We start from the raw sequence: 23,616 nt of genomic DNA, 5'->3' as shown, positions 1-23,616 counted from the left end.
AGTGGCAGACAGTATGGCAGTTTAATAAACTACTAAAATGGGGGAGTTTAACTAAGCAAGCACAGCACCATATGAGCACGTACTACATGACAAGGAAGTAAGCTAAGTAACCCTGCTGCTGGATACATTAATAACTGCCCCATGACACAGCTCGATCAACACCAGGAGAAAGTCACTCACCTCTCCTAGGAATGCTGCAGGGAGATTGGTCCTTTCAGAGAGCCATGCGCAGGCAGTGCGCTGGTGGTGGGCAGGCAGTGCGCTGGTGGTGGGCAGGCAGTGCGCTGATGGGCAGACCCGGCAGAGCCGCTGACTTTTTTTTTTTTTTTTGCTTTATGAAAATCCCCCTCTAGAAAGGCCCACCCTATGTCTATAGCTGGGTACCAATTGTCTGTCCGATGTGCCGGGCTTGACAGCTCAACTGGATGGACATTTAAATTGCCCGCCCAGTTGAGCTGTCAATCACTGCCAGGTTTTTGCATGTGCACAGGCGATCGAGTGTTGTCTTCTGTCAGTATTAGTGGGTATTGGCTACTGTATACTCAGGTACAGTATACTGCATTGATGGATGGACGAGTGGTACTTTAGTGGTTACAATAGTAGGTGGTTAAACCTGCGCACCAAAGGATAGAATTGCTGATTTGTTCGGAGTGTGCTGCGAGTAAAAAAAGGGTTGTCCTCCTTAGTGATACTGGAATAATAAACAAAAATACTGCGCAGTATTTTTGTTTATTATTCCTGTACTATAGTGGTTAGGTGGTATATTTGGTGAAGGGTAAGTGCAGTGGGTGCAACGAGATAACATGCAGCATAGGCAAACACAGGGGGGGTTTCCGTCTGGCTGGAAACCCCCCTCCCAAGTGCACACCATGGCCACAATAGAAATACTAATGTAATAGAATTTTACTAGCGCTGCATGTTCTTCACAGTATCACAAATTAAATAATTAGCACCACCTGTTGATCTTTTAAAATGTTTCAGCTAGTAATAAATAACCTGTGCACCAACTAGGAGATCTGGAAAACATTCACTGTTAGGGATATGCTGCTATAGAGCCCAATATGTACATATATATCCAGGGCAATGCTAGGTTGTTCTGACGCTCCCCCAGACTCCTGGACTTGCTCTAATACTCTGGAATGGTGCCCACATCTAAAATAAAAACATTCAGCTCAGGCAGGATGGCCCTACTGCTGCATCTAATGGTTTATTGTGATCACTGGTCCTGTATATGCTGGAATTATGACACACAATACACTTTGTATGACGCATATTAAAGCTGGTTAAGTGATAATTATACCCTCTTCATGGACTGGCCACACTCTTTCTAAAATCAAGCATTTGGAAACCCCCCTCTAGAAATCCTGCGTTTGCCACTGTGCAGCACTAGGTAAGTGAGTAATCCTAGTACAGTGGTCAGCACTGATACGGATTTAGACATTCCATATCTAAGCTCCCTCACGCTTCTGTGCAGTCTCTCTGTGTAACATTTTATATACTGTGTGTAAAGTACTGTGTAAGCACATGTTCAAGTCCGACAGTGGCACTACTTGTTTTATTTTTTCCTTTAATGTTCCCCAATATGCTGACCAAGCTCTCTCCCTAGTTACACATCAGGAATATATAACATGGTCATGTTCTGGGTGCCATAGCACTACGCTACGCCTCTGGGGTAAATTTACTAAAGTGAGAGTTTTTAGAAGAGAGTTTTAAAAGTGATGTTGCCCATAGTAACCAATCAGATTCTACTTATCATTTAACTAGCACCTTCTAGAAGATTATAGCTAGAATCTGATTGGTTGTTATGGGCAACATCACTTTTAAAACTCACTTCTAAAAACTCTCACTTTAGTAAATTTAACCCTAAGGGTACGGCCTGAGGCGCCACAGTACTTGTGTTATAGATACACACTAAGAGGGCCTCATTCAGAGGTGGTCGGAGGATGAAAGCGGTCGCTCAGAAACTGGGCGGCCGCTTGCATCCTGACCGCCCGCCTCTGTTGCGGTCGTTAGGCTGTGGGTTAACACCCACAGCTCTAACGACCGCTCTGGTGATGGTCGCGATGGTCGTCGGGGCTTACGACGAGACCCTAGGGTAGAGTCTCCCTTGTCGTAAGCCCTGGAGAGCTTCTGGCTGTGTCTGAGCCGGAAGCTCTCCACTGACATCACTAGTGATGTCAGTGGGGCCTCCCCCAAACGGTAGGCGCCTCCGTTTGGGCTGCCACCCCCCCCCCCCCGGCCTGCCTTCCAAACGGGGCGAGCTGTCAATCAACATCGACAGCTCGTCCCCTTTGGATCGAGACCTGCTACGACCGGCGCTGTCGTTCGTAGCGGGTCTCACGCATGCGCACGACGGCGCCGTCACCGTCGTGCGCATGCTCTGTGGGGGGCCATCGACCTGGTCCGAGCGCATCGGCGCTAACGACCGGGTCTGAATGACCCCCAGAGTACTGCCTGAGGTGTCACTGTACTAAAGCTGCATACACACACAACAAATTTTTGAACGATTATCATTAAACAATATTGTTTAATGATAATCGTTAGAAAAAATCGTTCACTTTCTGAGTCAAACGATGAACAATTATCGTTCATGCGCGTTCACGTTTGTAGTTTATTGTAGTTCAGTCAGACTTGTCAACTCAATGATTTTCATTAAGAGAATATGCAAAAATCTTTTGTAGTTCAAAAAAATCGTTCATTACACTTTAAAAAATCTGACATAATCTGACAGAAAATCGTTCATAAAATCGTTGGTAACAAAATCGTTGCATGTGTGTGCAGCTTAAGGGGTAAATTTATTAAGAATCGATCCTGATCGAGTTTTTTTTTGTATGATTTGCATCACCAAAACTAGGGTGATTTGATGCTTCTGAATCTCTCGAATTTACTAAGAAGTGAGTTTAGCTGTGAATGAGTTGGGCGATGGTGAAGCAGATCGAGATTTCTCACCCGATTAGCAAGTTTAGATAGAGATTTGTCACCCGAGTTTGCAGTGTTTTCTCTCTGCCAAACTCTCCCGAACAAGTAGCCTTCACATATCAGTGAGATATGTGAAGGGTGCTTGTGTGTTCTATCTGTAAAAAAAGGGTTAACATTAAAAAAACATAACCCCCCCCAAAAAACATAACCAGCCCCGGGTTGCTCAGCCAGTCCTGGTTCCTAAAAATAAAGGGGAAAAACAATTAGGGTTCTAGCATATTTTAGGAACCAGCACTGGGCTGCTGAGCCTGTCCTGGTTTTAAAAATAGGGGGGGGGGAATGCGTAAGGGTCTCCCTATTTTAAAACCAGCACCGGACTCAAATCCGGGCCAGGTGTAATAACACAGCCAGGGGTTCCTTTCACCGGGTCTCCCCAGTCAAAGCATTATCACCCCAAGCAGGTCATCCCAAGCCGAGGATCTCAGGGGAGGTGGGGAGCCCCCAATAAAGGGGTCCTCCCTCTCCCGAGCACCCCTGGCTTAGTCTGAAGCCCGGGGCTTTTCTGTGCACCCCTGGGCTGTGGGTACAGGGGTAATAGTAGTAGGCTTCAGCCTAACAAGAAGAAATAGTGGAGCGCTAGTTCAATCAAGTGACCACACTAATTAATAATATGCAATTTATTGCAGAAAAGCAAAATCAGTAAAATATAAATCACACATCTAAGAATGAACACGGACAATTATACATATAAGGAGCAAATCAGGGACATGTTGGGATAAATACGGGACTACTGAAACGGTCCTTCTCCTATTAATGTCCACAAATGGCTATCTGCATAAAGTCCACTTATACTCAAATTGTTAAGGCTTGGGCATGATAGTAGGGAATAGTCCTGCAACAGCCTTGAGGGCTGGTATATCTTGGCTGGATGCGGCCATGCAGCAGCCTTGAGGGCTGAATTGATTTGATTAGTTGTGGCCTGACGGGCGAAGATGTGATGCAGCCATTGGACTGTGGAGGCAGCCTTGAGGGCTGGAATGCTGTGGTTAGTTGTGGCCTGATGGCCGAAGATGTGATACAGCCTTTGGGCCATGGAGGAAGCCTTGAGGGCTGGTGAGTATCTATAAGAAAATGTGAACAAGGCGCTGAGATGCTACCAATGTCGCCGAGTTGACACTGGCGTCGGTGCGCTGGACTGCGCACTTGAGATGCTGAGATGCGACCAGTGTCGCCGGGTTGACACTAGCCGCCGGACGCTGACACACGCGGCTGAGGGCAGAGATACACACTGTGCTGCTTAGATGACTCAGGCAGCACACAGCAGATGGAATGCAGACCGTGCCGCCTGGGTGGAACAAACGGCAGTGAATAATACTTAACCTGGACACAGATACTCGACTGAAGAAACAGGAGACTGGAACAACCGGAAGCACGAGTAACTCTATCACCGGCATGGAGTGAAGAGCTGGCTGGAACTTAACAAAAACAGGGCCAAACCAGAGCAAGACTCCCTAATGAGAGACCAGTGAGCACCTGGGCTGTGCATAGACAGGAGAATCAATCAGCGTGCACCTGACACTGCACACAAACAGGCAGTAATTAGTGTAGAGCCTCAGCAGCAATCAAGACTGGGACTGCAAACAAAATGCTGCAACCACAGATCCTAACAGGAGGAAGGAGGAGACTTCAGCAAATGCTTGCCAGGCGTTCACCCCCGCACAGCATTGACAGCATGGCGGCTTGTGATACAAATGTAGCCATTAATAATGTAGCCGTTGGGGCAGCAGCTATGACATACAATAAAGCCCACATACATTAGAGTGCAATAATCACCTGTATTATTGTTGCCAGTTGATACGCTGTATGTTGTAGGTCAGACTAGTACCTGGTTATACACCGGGATCCGTTCCAGATGGGGACCAGACGTACTACGCTGGTATGGCTGATTCCTAACAAAGCAACGGAGGCCGCTTTTAATTGTCCATGCGGCTGAAGGTAAACTCCGTCTGGCTAAACAGGCTGAAACTCCGTGTTCCGTTCGCTCTGTCTGCTGGCACTCCTTAACCACTGCAAGCTTCCAGAGGAATTGAAACAAAGTATCTGTGTCCAATTCAATTAGTTCCTTGATGCGTTTCTCCGGGCTTGTGATGTTCCCTGTTTCATCAGTAGGCATACCCAGGCTGGGGTGCTCAGGAGAGGGGGGACCACTTTATTGGGGGTCCCTACCTCCCCTGAGATCCCCAGCTTGGGCTGAGTGGCTTGGGGTTATAATGCTTTAGCTGGGGAGACCCGGTGAAAGGGTCCACTGGCTGTGGCATTACACCCCGACCGGAGTTGGTTTAAAATAGGGGGATCCCTACACAATTTTTTTCCCATTATTTTTAAAACCAGGACAGGCTCAGCAGCCCGGTGCTGGTTCCTAAAGCGCAGGGTAACCCTTCTCGTTTTTTTCTTTCCGTATTTTTAGAAACCAGGACTGGTTGAGCAGCCCGTGGCTGGTTATGCTTTTTTTGGGGGGGGGCATACATCATTTTTTTATATTAACTCTTTAGATAGTGTTTACATGCAGAAACATACACAAATCACACTGATTTGTGTATGTTTCTGACGAACTCGCAACTCAGGAGGTGGTCTATATGAAACTTCAATTTAGCTGCGAGTTTGCTACTACAATTACACCCGAGATTGTAATATCGAATCTTGGTAATTTCCCGAGTTGTATCTTTTTCATGAAAAGTACTTCAGAGTGTGGCCAATGGTGAGTTTATTCGAGTTTGCAATCTCACCCGAGTTTTACAGCGAAAAAAGAGAAATCTCATCCGAGCTTGTCTTTAGTAAATTTGCGCGTTGAAAAAAATGCCTAAACTCACCCGAGATTGCAATCTCGACCAAACTCGAATCTTTGTAAATGTACCCCTAAGGGTACGGCCTAAGGCACCACAGTACTTGTGTTATGGATACACACTGGGGTACGGCCTGCAGTGTTACAGTACTTGTGTAATAGGGATACACACTGGGGTACGGCCTGCAGCGTTACAGTACTTGTATGGATACACTGGGGTATGGCCTGCAACCCCCCAGTACTTGTATGGATACACTGGGCTACAGCCTGCAGTGTCACAGTACTTGTGTTAGGGATACACACTGGGGTACGGTCTGTAGCGTCACAGTACTTGTATGGATACATTTCCAGCGCACTTCGCCGTGAGGTCCGAATGGGACACCAACCACTCCATTAGGCATCCCAGACCAATTGTTACCCCTCTGTGAAGTTTTCATCCAAATCCATTCATCCAACGGGAGGTCCAACCGGGACCCTACACCCCCTAAAACCTGGCCAGAATCCAACTGTACCATCTCGCATTGGTTTTATCCCAATTGGTGCAGTGGTGCCCGAATGCATAACTGGACAGACAAACAAACAGACCAATGAAATATAAGTTATATGTACTATAATACAATTTTTTTTTTCTCGTGTCCATGAGCAGGGGGCGGGGCTAAATGACGCGATTTGCGTCATTTTAGCCTCACCTCCTACCAGCGGACCCAAAAATTCCCTGTAAAATCTCCCCATCCTGCTCACTTCACTAGGAAGTGGGCAGGATGCGGGAGCTATGCCTACGCTTCTGGGGGTGCAGGGGTTACCCGAAAAATCGTGAGCCTCCCGTGACTTCCAGGAGAGTAGGCATGTATGACTAAAGTGTGATTGGGACTGTTGTCTATCTTGCAAATCACTCTGATTGTAGCACTTGTTGCTGCTAATCATCGCACACGGCTGTGGCTGCGAAGCAATTATGTGTCTGACATGAGAAATCTTCCAGCATGCCTGACAGATGCGATGATGTGTTTTTGGATCTGACAGTGGATATTGGGCCTGATTCAGAGCCAGACGCTATTTGCGGTCGTTCGTTCTGAAACAAGGGGTGGCTATTCAAATGAACCGTTCGCTCTTTGCGGTCTGTTCACGCCTCTATGTCTGAACGAGCGAACAAAACTTGCGGTAGTTTTTTGGATAACTACGTCCCTGGCCGCTCGCATCCTACGTCATGTCCGCTATTTATTAGATTAATCGAGTACATCGACCAGCGTATGAACTGCTCGCTATTCTTGTGGTTGGTTTTCCTACCACAATCTTGCGAGCAGTTCTGACTATAAAATAACCCAGTGACGTGGTCAATGACGCTGCTGTATTAATTATGCACACCCATAAAACGCCCGTTTTGACCTTTAAGCACGCCTGCGTTCGGATCTCCACTCCCCGTTTTCAAGCACCTTCCCCTGTTACCACCCACATACGCCTCCTCCTGTCACTCAAAATAGCAGGCATTCGCTATTTAGCGAATAAACGATTTTCAGCCGCACTCATTGGTTCGCGCATGCGTATTACGATCCGTACGCATGCGCAGTTGGGCAAACATCGCTCGGAACGAACGAGCGGCCGCTTACGAGGGGCTCTGAATCAGGCCCATTGTCACCATCAGACAGACCAATGATGTGACTGTGTATGGCAATGCCAGATAATTGGTCTGTCTTTCTGATAGTGAGTTTGATCTCAGTGGCCAGAATAAGACCTCTTTATGGTTAATGGCCTCTACAGATTCAAAATTTAGATATAACTTTAAAAACAAAATAGAGCTTTCTTTTTATCGTCCTTCCTCTTTTGCTTTATTCGCTTGTTACAGTCCTTGAGGTCAGATAAACAATCTGATTCTTTATCTGTTTCTAAGATGTACTGTATTGCTTGAAGGATAAGTAAAACAGCAGAGTAATGCATACGTTTGCATATGTTTTATAGATGTGTCTTCATACACTTTCAGAGAGATGTAGAATAGCATCATTATCTTTACATTTTGTGTCTTATTTTTGCAACGTCACTCAAAGTTTACTACAGATGCTGTGACTTAACCGCACAAGAATTAGTTTTAAACACAAACAAAGTCACAGATGAAGCACAACAGAACTTGGCATGAGAAAAAGCAGCACCTGCTGCATCGTAGCACTTCATATACAGATGTGGACTCATTCGCACACAGATATAAAAATGTGGCAGTTCCAAGTGCAATCTAGCAAAGTAGCTTTGTTGCTTCCAGTTGTTTTATTTGTGCAAATAAGTCACACATTTTGAGTTAAATGTTCAGCGTGGCCGGGGCGCCAGGGACATGGCGCGCCAAGAGGGGCTGTTTGATGCGACTGAAACCACAGGACACAGCTGTATTTATGTAGTGTTTGGCCCTTTTTGAATAAAACCTTTTTTTTTAGGATTTTTTTCTTATAAAGAGTCATCATTTTGAAAAAATTTATTCAATAAAAGTTTTTTTGTTTTCTTTCTTTAGAACGGGCCTCATCATGGATGAAGAACATCAACATTCACATTGTGTTACCTGTTTCAGTCGACGTTGCATGATAAGGCCAGAGACTGGTGTTTCGTGTGACCTGGTAGGCTGCCCACATGTTTGCGGAGCAGTCTTTCACTCATGCAAAGCTGATGAACATCGGACATTGTGCCCCCTAGAAAGAGTGCCTTGCTTAAACAATGGGTTTGGATGTCCATTTGTTATGGTTCGTAACAAACTTGCTGATCACTTACAAATATGTCCTGCGAGTGTAGTGTGCTGCACAATGGAATGGAATCGATGGCCAGTGAGCTATGCAGATAGAAAATCCTATGAAAGCCTAAGTAGAGATGTTGATGAAGTAGAACAGCTAGATATGGCTTTAGCTTTGCAAGATCAAAGAATGCTTCTGGAGTCTCTCAGAGTGGCAACAATGATGTCCAAAACAACTGAAAAACTTAAATCTAAAGAACAAATCTCTGTAAAAACAGAGGAAGTTGATAACATACTTACAAACGGTGCATCTGGTGATGAAGATTCCTATAATGCACTTTACCAAGCAACAGTGGAGACCACTAAGAGTTTAGCCGCTGCTCTGGATATCTTAAATAATGCTACAAGAGACATTGCTATGCTTAATGGTAGGCTACGAGATGCAAGCTGTGAGATGAACCGAAATTTCCAGCTTACTGAGCAAAGTAGTACAAATGATATCCTCATGGATCCTGAACCTGAAGAAGAGGAAAGCATTGAGACTGCTGCTGGAGTGACGTGTAGTTCCTTGAAACCGCTGCATCAAAATGGTTCAAGTGATTTTTACCCAGGAACAAATGGTAGTTATGTGTTAGAAAGTGCAGACATTAACATGAGCCAGTCATCCACATTGTGCAATGGTTTCCATGATGCCAACATTGCTCCTATGGGAAGGGATCGACGATCAAAACACAATGGTGCTGGTGTTGTCTTAGAAGCCGGTGAACAACTTGTAAATCTGTGTGATCATTTGCCCACTGGTGAACAGGTGTCGGCATCATGCATTACAAATGGGTCAGAAGAACACATAATGGATAAAAAAGATGAACAAGGATTACGGAACGTTGCGGTCTTTGGGAGACGTCCTTTCTTGGTTGATACCTATTGGTTCAAAGCTAAAATGGAGAACAAAGCAGTGGACACTGCGGACTTGGAGCTGCAGGAGGATCCCATGGGGCTCAATAGTATCGACTTCATTACTGCAGCTTTGCTATTCTGCTTGGGGGATTCCCCTGGGGGCAGAGGTATTTCAGATAGTCGAAATGTAGATGGTTATCATGTTGACTTTGGAACACAAACCTTTTCATTTCCATCTGCAATATTAGCAACAAATACTATGGTTGGAGAAATTGCATCAGCTTCTGCTTGTGACCATGCTAATCCTCAACTTTCCAATCCAAGCCCTTTCCAGACACTTGGTCTTGACTTAGTTCTGGAATGTGTTGCAAGATACCAAGCCAAACAGAGGTCTATGTTTACATTTGTATGTGGACAACTATTTAGAAGAGACGAATTCTCTTCTCACTTTAAGAATGTACATGGTGATATTCATGCAGGCTTAAATGGCTGGATGGAGCAAAGATGTCCATTAGCATATTACGGATGTACATATTCCCAACGTAGATTTTGTCCATCAACACAAGGATCAAAAATCATTCATGATAGACACTTGAAGTCATTTGGGGTTCAGCCTCATTTATCCAGTGACATTAAATATGTAAAGAGCTCTACTTTAGGGCTGTCTGAGGATCATTTTAGTAGTTTGCCTTACGAAGTTCTGCAGCACATTGCAGGATTTCTTGATGGTTTTACCATGTGCCAACTTTCAAGGGTGTCTCGACATATGAGAGATGTATGTGCCAGTTTGCTGCAGTCCCGTGGGATGGTTGTTCTGCTTTGGGAAAAGAGACAGTATCCACATGGAAGTTCTTGGCAAATCAAAGAAAAGGTTTGTTTATCTACAAAATATTATGCTTTAATCTTCAAATTCTGCCATTTGTATAGGTATATTTAGATTCTGCTGCAATTTGCAGATTGCCTAAAAATCACACCAACTAATATGATAATATATCACTAATATTACTTTTATTTTTCCAAATATTGTTATTATTATTATTATTATTATTATTATTATTATTATTATTATTATTATTATAGAACTGCAAATAGTAAAGTAATACATTCACAATACATATACAATTAATTTCCAAAACACATAATACAGAATACAAAAAAACTAGAAAAAGATAGGATGGTCTCTTAAAGGTTGGCCGGCTTGCGAGACCAGGATACCGCGTCCATGGACGCAGAACCTAGCCTTGCCACTCCAGGAAACTGGAGCAGACACCCTCCCCCCCCCCCCGTTTCCGGGAACGCCGGCTGACCACGACCCCGCTGCTTAAATGTCTCTGGATGTCAATTAGGTAGAGGCAAAAAGTGGCTGTGTGTGATCACGCAGGACCCATTCTGTACATTCGCAGAATGTTGAATTAGCCCCTCAGTGCATACATTTGTGAAGAACTACAAGGAATTAGCCACTCTCCATACACAGTTTACAAATGTTGGGAGGTATGACATATAGTCCAAATAAGAACATGGGGGTGGGGCAGAGGAATGCTAGAGACGGGTCTGTAATAATTGGATTGCTTAGCATTTCTAAGTGCCTGCCAGCCCTTCCCTCCTAAAACACAATTGGATTGGCATACAGATGTGTCCTCAGGGCTGCAGTCAGAAATTATGGGGCCCGGGACTGACAAAATAGGCAGGCCTGAGTGGGCCCTCCTCCTTTTATTTAATGGGGATAGGATAGTGCCTGCCGGGCCGGTGTCAGACAGTGGTAGCAGCGCCCTCTACCCCTTTCACCCAAGGGGGTAGTGCTGTCTGTGCAGCGGCGGTAGGAGCAGTGTCTCATCCCGGAACTTCTATAAATATTTATAATTAAGGCATTGGCTGCAAAGTTCTTTGCCTTCCCCTATCAGGAAACTAAAGTTTCCATCTTTCTTTTTGTCAAAGTTTAACTCTCCAAACGATAAAAATGGGATTACATGGTGGTATCAATTTCAAGTGTTGAAGGTTAAAAAAGATAAACTTTCTTGCCAAACTAAATGGGAGAGTGATCTATCTCTGCCGATCTCTGAGGAAGATTGGACACAGTGGCGTATCTACAATGGGTGCAGTGTTTTCGGGGCACACGGGCCCCCGAGTCCAGGGGTGCCCTGCACCGCACACCTTGCACTCATATTATTTAAAACTTTCCTGTCCGTGGTTCCACGGCGGGTGTCAGCGCTGCTCAGAACACCGGAAAAATGGGCGCCGCTGCACTCTAGTGCTCGGAGTCTACTAATGCTCCGGTGGCTGGCCAGCCACGTCAGTCAGCTGCCGGCCACCGGGGAGCGAGGAGGGGGCCCAGACCGGGGAGTGCACACGGGCCCCCTCCTCTCTTAAGACGCCCCTGATTGGACACTTATATTCCGCTCGTGTTTCAAGGTGTCCCGTTGTATAAATCATACAGAAATGTTCTATACATTGATTCACAGAGTATACCTGACACCAGGCAGGCAACATAAAATATGGCCTTGTATTTCCAAATATTGTTGGAGAAATTGCGGTTAGACTGGAGACAGTTATCACATATTTTGGAAGTGTCCCTCTGGACTGCAATTTGCACTTTGATTGCGAAGGTCACTGGGATAACAGTTCCTATTGAACCATTAACAGCCTTATTTCATTTCTATCCGGGAGAAATATCCTCAGGTGACAGGTATATTATAGGTCATATTTTAATAGCCACTAAGGCAGCTATTGCTCAATTGTGGAGATCAGCAGCTGTACCCAATTTGGCTTCCATAGAGAACAAGATTCAAAAACACTATGTTTTCGAAACATCTGATTGCCCTTACTCCTCTTCTGCCTCTTCTCCCCTGATGAAATTGTTTGGTTGGTGCAAATATAGGGCCTGATTCAGTACGGATCGCGGTAGCAATTATGCATGTAGTCTCAATGTGACGATATGCTAATACTCTGCGATCGCTATGCCTTATCTTACGTACATCCGTAATACTTAGCAAGACTGCGAAACCATCGGTAACATCGAGTATCATCACAGCCTCACACACACTTGCACAATCTCTGACATTACTCAGGAGTCACTAGATCGTTCCTAATTACTTAGCGGGACTATAGACCTTAACGTCCTTAATTCTCCTAGAGATGATTCTTGAGATGTATGTGTTATTGTTATATACAGTATACATAATTCTATTTGTTCTATGTATTTTGCCTGGATTATGTAATAATTGTGTATTTTCCCCCTGGGCTATCGCTCAGTCTATGTACTTTTCATTCCCCTAATCTGTCCCTGTTATTTTTCTGTTCCCACTGTATGTATTTACTTGCAAATTCAATAAAAATCTAATAAGGAAAGAAAGAATGAGACCACAGTATCCCGGCCTTCATGGTAATTGAGTGTAAAAGGAGAAACAGTGCACTGTCCATCCAGCGTTTACATGAGTGCTTGTTTAGAGCTGGCGTGTTCTGTTCCCCGTTTATGCTGCGCTTACTATGAGTTGTTACATAACTTAGAGCATGGCAGCTAAAATATCATTATTACTTAGGGTGCAGTCTCAACATAGAATTTTCAACAAAGCACTTTGCCATGTAGAAGAGTGAAGTATTCATAAGAATGGGATCTCTACAGTGGTGTCACATGGGGAAGGGAAAAATCCCCCTCTAGTCACACAAGAGCGCTGTAGTTCTGAATACACTGAATGCAGCAACTAAAAAACGTAATAACTCTTTGAAGAGGAAGCTTTTTCCTTTACTTTGTGTCGCTGCAACAGCGATTTAGCCCTTTTGGAGATGACACCATTATATAGGAACAGTGATGGAACCATAGAACAGTTGAGGTGGGGCATAATACAGTAAAATGCATGGGACAAACAACACTGTTGTAAACTTATTTTCAAAATGGCAAATATAAAAGCAGGGAAACTAGAGGACGTAAATCGAGGTTTTATTCTGACTTTTCTAATTTTTTTCCATTTCAGGTGTGGCGATTCAGCACTGCATTCTGTACAGTGAAGGAATGGAAGTTTGCTGATGTTGTAAGCATGGCTGACCATTTGAAGAAATGTAGTTACAACACTACAGAGAAAAGGGAGGATGCTGTTCCTCTTCCTTGTATGTGCGTAACCCGGGAACTCACTAAAGATGGCCGCTCTCTCCGTTCAGTCTTGAGACCTGTCCTTTAATTGCAAGATGGATTACAGATGGACACTCACTCAGTTCTGTCTTGAAACTTGTTCTTTAAGCACCAACACTCAAGCACCAGTTTTAACCTCTATATAAATAATTTGTGACACTTAAATATATAACTAAAAAGCCACTCACTGTATATAGCAATGGTTTTGGAAGTGATGTTTATTTTTTTATAAATCTATTACAGAGAAATAGTTTAGGTGTAAGGGGTAAGAAATGCCTTAATGTTTGTGGAAATTTGAACGTTGGATCTGGACTTTAACCTTAATAAGTATAAATGATTTAAACTTCCTTGCGGATCTTCATCTTTTAGGCCGATATGCTGATTCACCAGTGCCGTTTTCCTGAGGTGCAGACGCACTCAAACAATACTTACTGTTATTTTTCTTTATAATGACGAAAAATAACGTTATAATGTAAGTGTAGTCTTCAGCGTTAGTCCAGTCTTGGTCACCTTCCAGCTGTCAGGAAAGACTTGCACACCTCCTGCTTTCCAGTTTCCCCAGCTCTATATCTGCCTCCCATCAAATGGTACCATAGATGGAACACTTTTCTCCTGTAGCGTTTTACAGTCCATTGTTATCTTCCTCTAATACAAAAATGCAGTTTAATTTAAACAGTCATGGAACATTTTCTCTGCTAACACTTTATTTCAAAGGTCTGGAAGCTTTTCAGACTGTTTATGGATCAAGTGCAGTAGGAGTAAAGGGAACTTTTCTGCATCCTTCTTTTGTGGGGAATGTTTTGCTGCACACCTAGGGGTATATTTACCAGAGGTCGATTTTGGTGTCGGTTTTTATGTCGATTGAAATCGACTCAAAATCGCCTGTGTAATGCACTGCCACAATCTCTCATTTACTAACATTCAATTTTGATTTCAAAATCAAAATCGATCTTAGGGCCTGATTCAGAGCCGAACGCTCTGACCAGAGCACTCGCTCTGAATCAGGGCCCTCCTCCATGAAAATGGAGCGGCCTCCTGGCCGCTCGCATAGCTGTGGGGGACCACCCACAGCATATGCAAGCGTCCATGATGATGGTCACGATGGTCTTGACCATCGCGACCATCGGGCTTGCGACGGAGACCCTGCGGTAGGGTCTCGCTGCCGCAAGCCCTGGAGTGATTTTGGCTCTATCAGAGCCCAAATCACTCCCACTGACATCACTAGTGATGTCAGTGGGGCCGGCTTCAGACGGTAGGCGTTCCCATGGGAACGCCTCCGTCTGGCAGGCACTCCCCCGGCACGCCCACCAAAGGGGGCGTGCTGTCAATCAACATCGACAGCACGCCCCGTTTGGTGCGAGACCCGGAGCAATGGAGAGCCCGTCGCTCGCCGGGTCTCGTGCATGCGCACGACGGAGCTCCCTCCATCGTGCGCATGCGCAGTGGGGGAACATCGACCCGCTTGCGAGCGTCCTGCGCTCGCGAGCGGGTCTGAATGACCCCCTTAGTCAGTTTTGGCAGGTGTAAATGCATTTGGTTTTGATCTTTCTGTTCAAAACCAAATGCAAATACAGCCTAAAAATCTAAATGAACACATCAAAAAAAAGAAGCATGCACAGATCACTGTGATCTGTGCATGCTTTTTAGGGTTAAAAGAACCTAAATAGTTAAATTTTTAAAAAAATGGTGTGATGTCTAATGCCTGCTGTGGCTTTAACACCCTGGCTGATGGAAAATATGGACAACCACACACCGGCTTTTCCCCCCGATTTTCCATGACCAGATCAGGCTAAAAGGCTGGTTATGTGTTTAGAGGGGCCCCACTCCATTTTTTTTTAATTATTATTATTTTAAACTATTTAAGTTATTTTAAGCCTAAGAAGCATGCACAGATCACAGAGATCTGTGGATTCTTCTCCCAAACACAACTGCCTCATGCTGGTCTAATGTTTGGGTGCTTTGAAAGTGTGTTTTTATCCGACTGTTAGTAATTGAGGGGATCCGGTAGTCATCTTTGTGAAAGTACCGATGTTTTGTCGATATTCGGTTTTGGTGGTGCTTCGGTTTTATAGTCTTTTTTGACTTTAGTAAATTTGCAAATTGCAAAACCTAATGAAAATTCAACTACAAATACACCAGTGTAGTCAGTGTTACTCATTAGCTTCATGATTATTGTCAGTGTAATTCACAATGGAGGTTGGTTTATAAAACATTGTATACAGCTACAGTTTTAACATGCATTTTATTTTACAATTTTTTAGCATTATTTTCTGTATTATTAAAAGTTATTTAAAAGTAGAATATTTAAAAAGGACGTTTGAGAATGTTTTTTTTCCTTTTTATTTTGTTGTATGTTTTTACCATTCATTTTTTGTGAGCTGAGATAAAGCACTATTTCAATTATGCATTTGGGATTGAGTTTATATTCCTAAACAAGTCTTCCACAGCTGAGCTAAAGTACAGTGCCTTTCAGGCCAAAGCCTGATTTATACTGTAGTTATTGGGATATTATATTTCATTTGTGCAGACTTTAATTTTAGGGCTATGGATCTGGGTGAACGGATTTTCTACAAAGCATAATGCACTTTAGAATTGCGTTTCCAGGTGAGGACAGGAACGGCAGATCTAATGATCAGCAATAATTCCGTATCTCACCTTTTCACCCAGGAATCATTAACATTGTCACATAATTTTATTATCAGTTGGTGCTTTATATCCATGAGTAATAGGTATGGTTAGAGTTGTCACTGTGATGTGAGCACACTGTATACTATTTGTACTTCAGGGTTTCACAAACTATTTCTTCTCTTCAGAAAGTTGTTCAAAAACTGTAAACACATTAAAGCACTTTGCATTTGTATTATTTAGATGTCATTTAAAGGTGATTTAAGTTCTCAGCAACCTGTTCAGGTGCATTACAGCTGCAATGTTCTCATACATTCAGCATTGATGTATGAACTGTTTCATGTGAAGAAGTTATTCTACGCCTATCAGTATTTACTATATTTAACAGACGTTTTTTTATATACCAGTGGTGGGAGGGTGTATCCAGATAGTTTACCTTTTTCCCACCCAGATTTCCTTTCTGTAGTCTTTAAAAAAAATAAAATCAAATTCAATTCTAAATTGAAGTCATTTTGCAATCATACAGTAAGCTTTGCAGTGTGATCCAAATTCATAAACTTGGGTGTGTAGATTTCAGTGTAAATGTTCTGGTATGTTATGTTAGAATTGTTTTATTTTAAACACATTGAGCAGCTTTACTTATACATATGGAACAATCTCATTGTAACAGTATTGAAAAGTTAATTAGTTCCACTGCTTGGTCCTTACTGACACCTTTCAGTTAAGGTGGAAACCTCATTCTGATTATTCATTTGAGATATCAAAGTCTCTATAGTAACATAACAAACACATAGACATGCATGGTGCCTAGATTGTTACCAATAACCTAATAAAGCCTTTTTTCCTCCCCTTTTAAGTTAATAATATTTGGTGATGATCAGTAATATTTAATTCCGTTACTTATCATGGTGTTCAAAATGCTTTATTTTCAATTATAAAATATTTTGGTGTATAATAAGATCTAATAAAACCATTTCACATTGGTTTATCCATTTTGATCTTGATTTTATTTGTCATACGTCTTTATGTGGGTTTGTTTTATGTTCACCATTTCATTTCCCAAAATGCATTCCTACTCAGTGGCTGTTGAGAAGGTTTTTAAATACTATTCATAATATTTTTCTTTTATTTCTCTATCTCTTTGGAAATGTAAAATATGTATCCTTAATAGCTTACATATGGAAATTAAACCTGGTGAGCTGTAGGGGAGGCAAGTAGCCATGGCCGGATTAAGGGCGGGGCGACAGGCGGTTGTCCAGGGGCCCGCACACATAGGGGGCCCTCACACACTGTCCCCGACCCCTGGCCACATGCCCGGCGAAAAGGTTGATCGCGATCTACTGGAAGCTTGCGGAGCTCCCGCCCGTAGATCTCGATCAACTAAGGTAAGTGGGAACGTTGGCCTCTGAATACTGATCGCTTCAGAGGCCATCGTTCCCAGTGATGCATTGCGCGGGTGACGTCATGACGTCACCCGCGCACTGCAGAGGAGAGGAGCCTGCGCGCCTCTACTGGATCCAGTTAGATCCAGCAGACAGCGGCAGCAGCTGTAGCAGTGATGGCGGGACTTGGGAGCCATGACAGCGTGGAGCGAAGACAGGTAAGTTTTTTTAACGGGTGTGGGAGGGGAGGGAGAGCTACTGGGGGCACTACTTTACGGAGCACATCTACAGGGGGCATTTAAGAAGAGGCACAACTACTGGGGGCATTGCAAGGGGCACAACTACTGGGGGCATTTAAGAAGAGGCACAACTACTGGGGGCATTGCAAGGGGCACAACTACTGGGGGCATTTAAGAAGAGGCACAACTGCTAGGGGCATTGCAAGGGGCACAACTACTGGGGGTATTTAAGAAGAGGCACAACTACTGGGGGCATTGCAAGGGGCACAACTACTGGGGGTATTTAAGAAGAGGCACAACTACTGGGGGCATTGCAAGGGGCACAACTACTGGGGGTATTTAAGAAGAGGCACAACTACTGGAAACATTGGAGTAGGTGCTCAACTACAAAGGGCATAAAAGAAGGGGTACAAATACAGGGGGCATTGGAGGAAAGGCACAAATACTTGGGGCATTGCAGAAGGGGCACAATTACTGGGGGCATTAAAGAAGGGGCACAACTACAGGGGGTATTGAAGGAACACAACTACAGGGGGCATTGCAGAAGGGGCACAACTGCTGGGGGCATTGCAGAAGGGGCACAACTAGAGGGGGCAGGGGCACAACTACAGGGGGCATTGGACATCAGGCAGATAGACCGGTGTGTGTATATATATATAATATATTTATTTATATATATAACTTATTGATGGGGGCCCCCACATGTTTGTTGCCCAGGGGACCCCACAGACCTTAATACGGCCCTGCAAGTAGCTACTACTGTGATATTTATAATGCTAATGAGTTTTTGTTCTCATTTACCCTGTTTGCAGGCACATTTCCAAGTGATTGAGCTTTGGTGTTATTATGAAGCTGGCGCTAGGTCAGATTCTCATCTGTTACCAAGATACATATATGTCCACATAGACCTTTCTTCAAATCGAGCCAAATAGCAACATTTAGCCCGTCCTGGACTTTGCTAATTAGCCATACCAAAACACAAATCCTAAGTACCTAGTACACTAGCAGCGACTCAATTCAAAATTGTGGAGAAAGTAGCACAATGAAGAAATAAGTACACAATCTTATTTTACAATGTCATTATGCTTATTTTACAACGTCATTATGCTTATTTTACAATGTTATACCAATTTCTTTGTGACAAACAAACAAATCTAAGTACTTAAGGCCTGATTCAGAGCTGAACGCTATTCCACGCAGTTGAGCAATTATCGGTAGTCTGAGCATGAACCCCGGCCGTTATATACTGATATAACATTATATTTCTAAATCCATATTGGAAACTTGTAACATAATTATAGACCATGTAATGGGGAAGGCAGTGTTGAGAGTGATTAACAAGTAAAATGAGAAAAATTAGTAATGACAGAGATTGTGTTTAATCTGGGCCGGTCAATGGGCGCTTTATGGGAGTTCCAAGGGTGTACCTGAAATCAGAGATACGTTCCTAATTGTAGAACCACAGGCTCAAAGGATATTTTTAGAGAGAAAGTTGGCCCGGAATCTGCACAGTCCAGGACTTATTCGAGCACTTGATGTGCATCTGATGTTGCGTCGATGGTGATGTGTCCCCGACCCCCGCAGGATATGCACACAATGCAGATAGGGAAAGTGAGTGTAGAAACATTTGCTCAGTCCATCACACACGAGACGTCTATTAGGCATTAGCATATTTCGCACATGAATTGCGAGCACAATAGCAGCTGCGGTGGCATTAGCGTACAACTCTGAATGAGACCCCTTGAGCACTTCAGTTAAGCAGATCTATGTAGTATGTGTCCGATTGCTCCCAAACAGTCCAAAATGGGCAAAAACCATTGGCTCAACTAGAAGCAGAAATTAACGTCTAATTTCTACCAACAAGCTAGCTGACTATGGTTTCAGTGAAGCTGAATGTATCTTTGATGTTGGAAAGGCAATGAAGAACCACATCTTGTCTTGGCTATAAATTATACTTACTTATTTCTTTATAGTTCTCTCCATGAGATCCCGGGCAGTAATGTCAGGAGATCAGAGAGGGTGTGCAACTATGAATTGCATCATCATGACCCTGCCCACCGCAGACCTTTGTGCAGCATGGGGTGGGCTATATTGACACTGTTTACTGCAAATTGCGTCTAAGCCCTTTGAACCTCCCACTTCATTCTTATCCACTCTCCCGTAACGGTCAATAGACTCCCAAATTTGGGGGTGAGTCTCCTAGCTCTTGGGAAATTGGGTGGGACATGGGTCATGATGATATGATACAATATGAATGGCATCAACACGGCTCTTTTTACAATTTGCTCATTGATTCATTTACCCTAGCTAATGTAGGGTACACCTGGATGTTTTACATTACATTTTTCAATGAACTTTGCCATAAACCACTGCCGTTTTCGAAGTTCTGGATGCATTCGCCTATATGTACCAAGCTCTGGAACATTATTAACGACTGTATGTACCGGACTAGTGGTGGGATGTACCACATCCAAAATGGGATGCGTAGTACATCCTACCCAGGCTGGGCAGATAGACACTGACAAATCCGGAGGCCACCCATCCCCGGACCACTCTCATCTCCCACTGAACACCGCTGACATCCATCCCATCTCCCCCCTCACTACAGTGCAGCGCTCAGAATCATCACTTCTCCCCACAGACATCAATCACATCTACCCACTTACTACCAATCCCTGCTGCCTCCGACCCCCGCTGACATCTATCACATCTCCCCAGTCACTGCGGATCAGCACTGACATCCGTTCCAAGCTGCCTTCGACCCCTGCTAACATCCATCACTTATCCAAACTCACCATGACCCGCACTTTTTAAATCTCACTGTCATCCATCACATCTACCTGCTCACTGCGGACCAGGGCTCTCTCTGACCCCCACTGACATACATCCAATCTCCACACCAGGGCAGCAACTATGGGGGGCTAAGGGTGCACGTGACCCGGGTCCTGGACTTGAGGGGGTGCTGGGGAGAGGCTGCCGGGAGGCTAGGTTGCTGTACTTGTGGGTTTAGAGCCGCATCCCGGCCTTGAGATGCACAGAGACACTGTCAGTCTACTGTGGAGCCAGCAGCCAATCAGCAGAGGCTACCAGTTTGTGAGCTCTAATTGGCTCTCGAGCGGCGTCACATTACAATGACAGCAGTTCTGACAGTTCCCCAGCATGTGGCAGCCCCGTCCCGCACCACCCCGAGCTCACCCACCGCTCAGCCCAGCAGGTAATAGAAGGGAGATGAGGCCTTACTGTGGCTTAATGTAAAAGAGACCTTACTGTGGCATAATGTGTAAGGAGCCTTACTGTGGTATAATGTGTAAGTAGCCTTAATGTGGCATAATGTAAAGGGGGCCTTACTGTGGCATAATGTGTAAGAGGCCTTACTGTGGCATAATGTAAAGGGGACATTACTGTGGCATAATGTAAAAGGGGCCTTACCGTGGCATAATGTAAAAGGGGCCTTACTGTGGCATAATGTGTAAGGGCCATTACTGTGGCATAAATGTATAAGGGGCATTACTGAGGCAGAATATGTTATAAGGTCATTAATGTGTCACAAAACCACACACCTTTTTTGTCCTCTATGTTGGGGGGGGGGACGGGACACCAAATTATGGCCTTGCCCTGGGTGACAGACATCCTAGTTTCGGCCCTGTCCACACTCACTGCAGACCAGCGCTCACAATCATCACTTCTTCCCCACTGACATCCATCACATGTACTCACTCACCGGGGACCAGCGCTCCCTCTGAACTCCACTGACATCCATCCCGTTAAATCAAAGCTGTTACTTTCACTTTGTTTACAAATGTAAAGCTGGTCACACGCATCTATTATGTTGGGTTAGACTACATCAGTTCAATACGACGTATGAATACTGCTGCTGTGACCACCAATTGCTACAACCAAGAGCGACTGAAATCCATTTGGATTGCAGTTACCCTGGCAATAAATGCATTATGTCACTGGCTATCACTACTTGTCTGTTGGTTACACTAATACCCCTTTCAGACATGGACCCCGGCTTTAACACGGCTCGGACCCTGGACACTGAACGTGGTTTGAAGCTAGGGTTTCAGTACTTACCCCCTTTCACACCTTAGTGATGGACCCGGGAATAACCTTTCACACTTCACACCAGACCCAGGTATTTTGTCTATAGTGGATGCTTGGAGATGATGTCCTCTCCAAGTTCTACTGTGCCCGCCAATCATATCCTTTTAAGCTTGACCCTTGTCATCAAGACCCGGGTCATGCCTAACAGACATAAGCTTACACTTACACGGGTTGTAAGTCCCAGGAATAACTCTGGTCGATTGCAGGGTCGCGGACCTGGAACTGTCAACCGGGTCAGACCCTTTCAAACAAAAGCAGGACCCGGGTCGACTTGCCATGCTCCAGCAAATTCCCGGGTTTTTGCTAATGTCTGTAAGGGGTATTATGGGCATGTCCACAAGTCGGTCAGTGATCTCCACTATGGTTGTGAAGTCGGCAAGCCAAATCTTTGGCTTCCACTTCTCTATTAGTAAAACAGAGGAGTCGGAATCAAAGACCCTGCCGACTGATGCCACAACTTTGATCCCCACAAATTAAAAGCAGAAGAAAACATCTACAAACATTATCTAAATCTCTCCCCTACAATAAAAACATAAATACAGACAAGGGCCCTCATTCAGAGCCGCTCGCAATTAGCGCTCGCTCGTTCATAAAAAGGGGGTGGCTATTCAAATGAACCGTTTGCTCTTTGCGGTCTGTTGCCGCCTCCATGTCTGAACGAGCGAGCAAAACATACGCTCGTTTATTTGATAAAAACGCCCCCTGGCCGCTCGCATCATACGTCATGTCCGCTATTTATTAGATTAATCGAGTACATCGAACAGCGTATGAACTGCTCGCTATTCTTGTGGTTGGTTTTTTCAACCACAATATTGCGAGCAGTTCTGACTATAAAATAACCCAGTGACGTGGTGAATGACGCTGCTGTATTAATTATGCACACCCATAAAACGCCCGCTTTGACCTTTAAGCACGCCTGCGTTCTGATCTCCACTCCCCCTTTTCAAGCACCTTCCCCTGTTACCACCCACATACGCCTCATTCTGTCACTCAAAATAGCAGGCACTCGCTATATAGCGTACAAATGATTTTCGGCCGCACTGACTGGTTCGCGCATGCGTACTAAAAACCGTACGCATGCGCAGATGTGCGAACATCGCTCGGAACGAGCGTACTGCCGATAGCGAGTGGCTCTGAATGAGGGCCAAGATCCGCTGCCTTAAACAAGGCGATTTGTCCAGAAGGGTAAGGGGCCCCTAGCAAACATTCTCTACGTATACGTTCTCAAAAGGAACTTGGGGCCCCATTTAATAACGAGTAATATGCTTGTTATCACTCGTTACTAAAGGTCTACATCTCTCAATTAATTGGATACATGGAGAAAGGGTAGCATACTACATACAAACAGCCTATCTATATACTACAAGTTCCAGAGTTGCCTGCTGAGCAACTACAAGTCCCAAAGTTGCCTACTGTGGAGGGTGCTGCTGCTTAAAAGGCAGATGCTGCCACTGGTGGGAGCCACAGCAACAGCCTGTCCTGGCGCTTATCCCCTCCCCGTTCGTGTCTGTACCCATGGTTGCTGCTAGATCCTAGTTGGAGAAAGGACCTCTCTAACGTCGCAACCACGTGACCGCTGCAGAAGAGCCGGACATCCACATGGGCATAGAGGGGGAATATGCCCGAAGCGTGGCGAGCGAAGAGAGCCCACTTTTAGCTCCCCGTTCTGATCCTTGCCCCTCCCCCTTTGGTCGCAGGTCACGTGGGTCTGATGTCAGAGGTCCCTTGCAGCACCAAAGTCTAGACCTAACCCTGCACCCATGTTATGTGTGTGTACG

The 23,616-nt window shown here is 44.6% G+C and overlaps 1 protein-coding gene across 2 annotated transcripts in view; it reads left to right on the top strand.

Moving 5' to 3' along the window:
* LOC148518434 (F-box only protein 30-like) overlaps nucleotides 1-17,096 on the top strand; it is a 34,015-nt gene extending 16,919 nt beyond the window's left edge. The window contains exons 2-3 of one of the 2 annotated variants that reach the window (XM_088477399.1): nucleotides 8,253-10,233; nucleotides 13,331-17,096. In XM_088477399.1, the coding sequence (XP_088333525.1) occupies nucleotides 8,266-10,233; nucleotides 13,331-13,534 (2,172 nt within the window). In that variant the 5' untranslated portion in view covers nucleotides 8,253-8,265 and the 3' untranslated portion in view covers nucleotides 13,535-17,096. Of the gene's footprint in view, nucleotides 1-8,230; nucleotides 10,234-13,330 lie in introns of both variants that reach the window. The other variant, XM_088477400.1, reaches the window with a different exon arrangement.
* Nucleotides 17,097-23,616: the final 6,520 nt, after the last annotated feature.

The sequence above is a fragment of the Taudactylus pleione genome, unplaced genomic scaffold (assembly GCF_031769625.1).
Source record: "Taudactylus pleione unplaced genomic scaffold, aTauple2 ptg000201l, whole genome shotgun sequence".
NCBI classification, from domain to species: Eukaryota; Metazoa; Chordata; class Amphibia; order Anura; family Myobatrachidae; genus Taudactylus; species Taudactylus pleione.
Note: the sequence above shows the minus strand (reverse complement) of the source record. Positions and strands in the feature narration are given on the sequence as shown.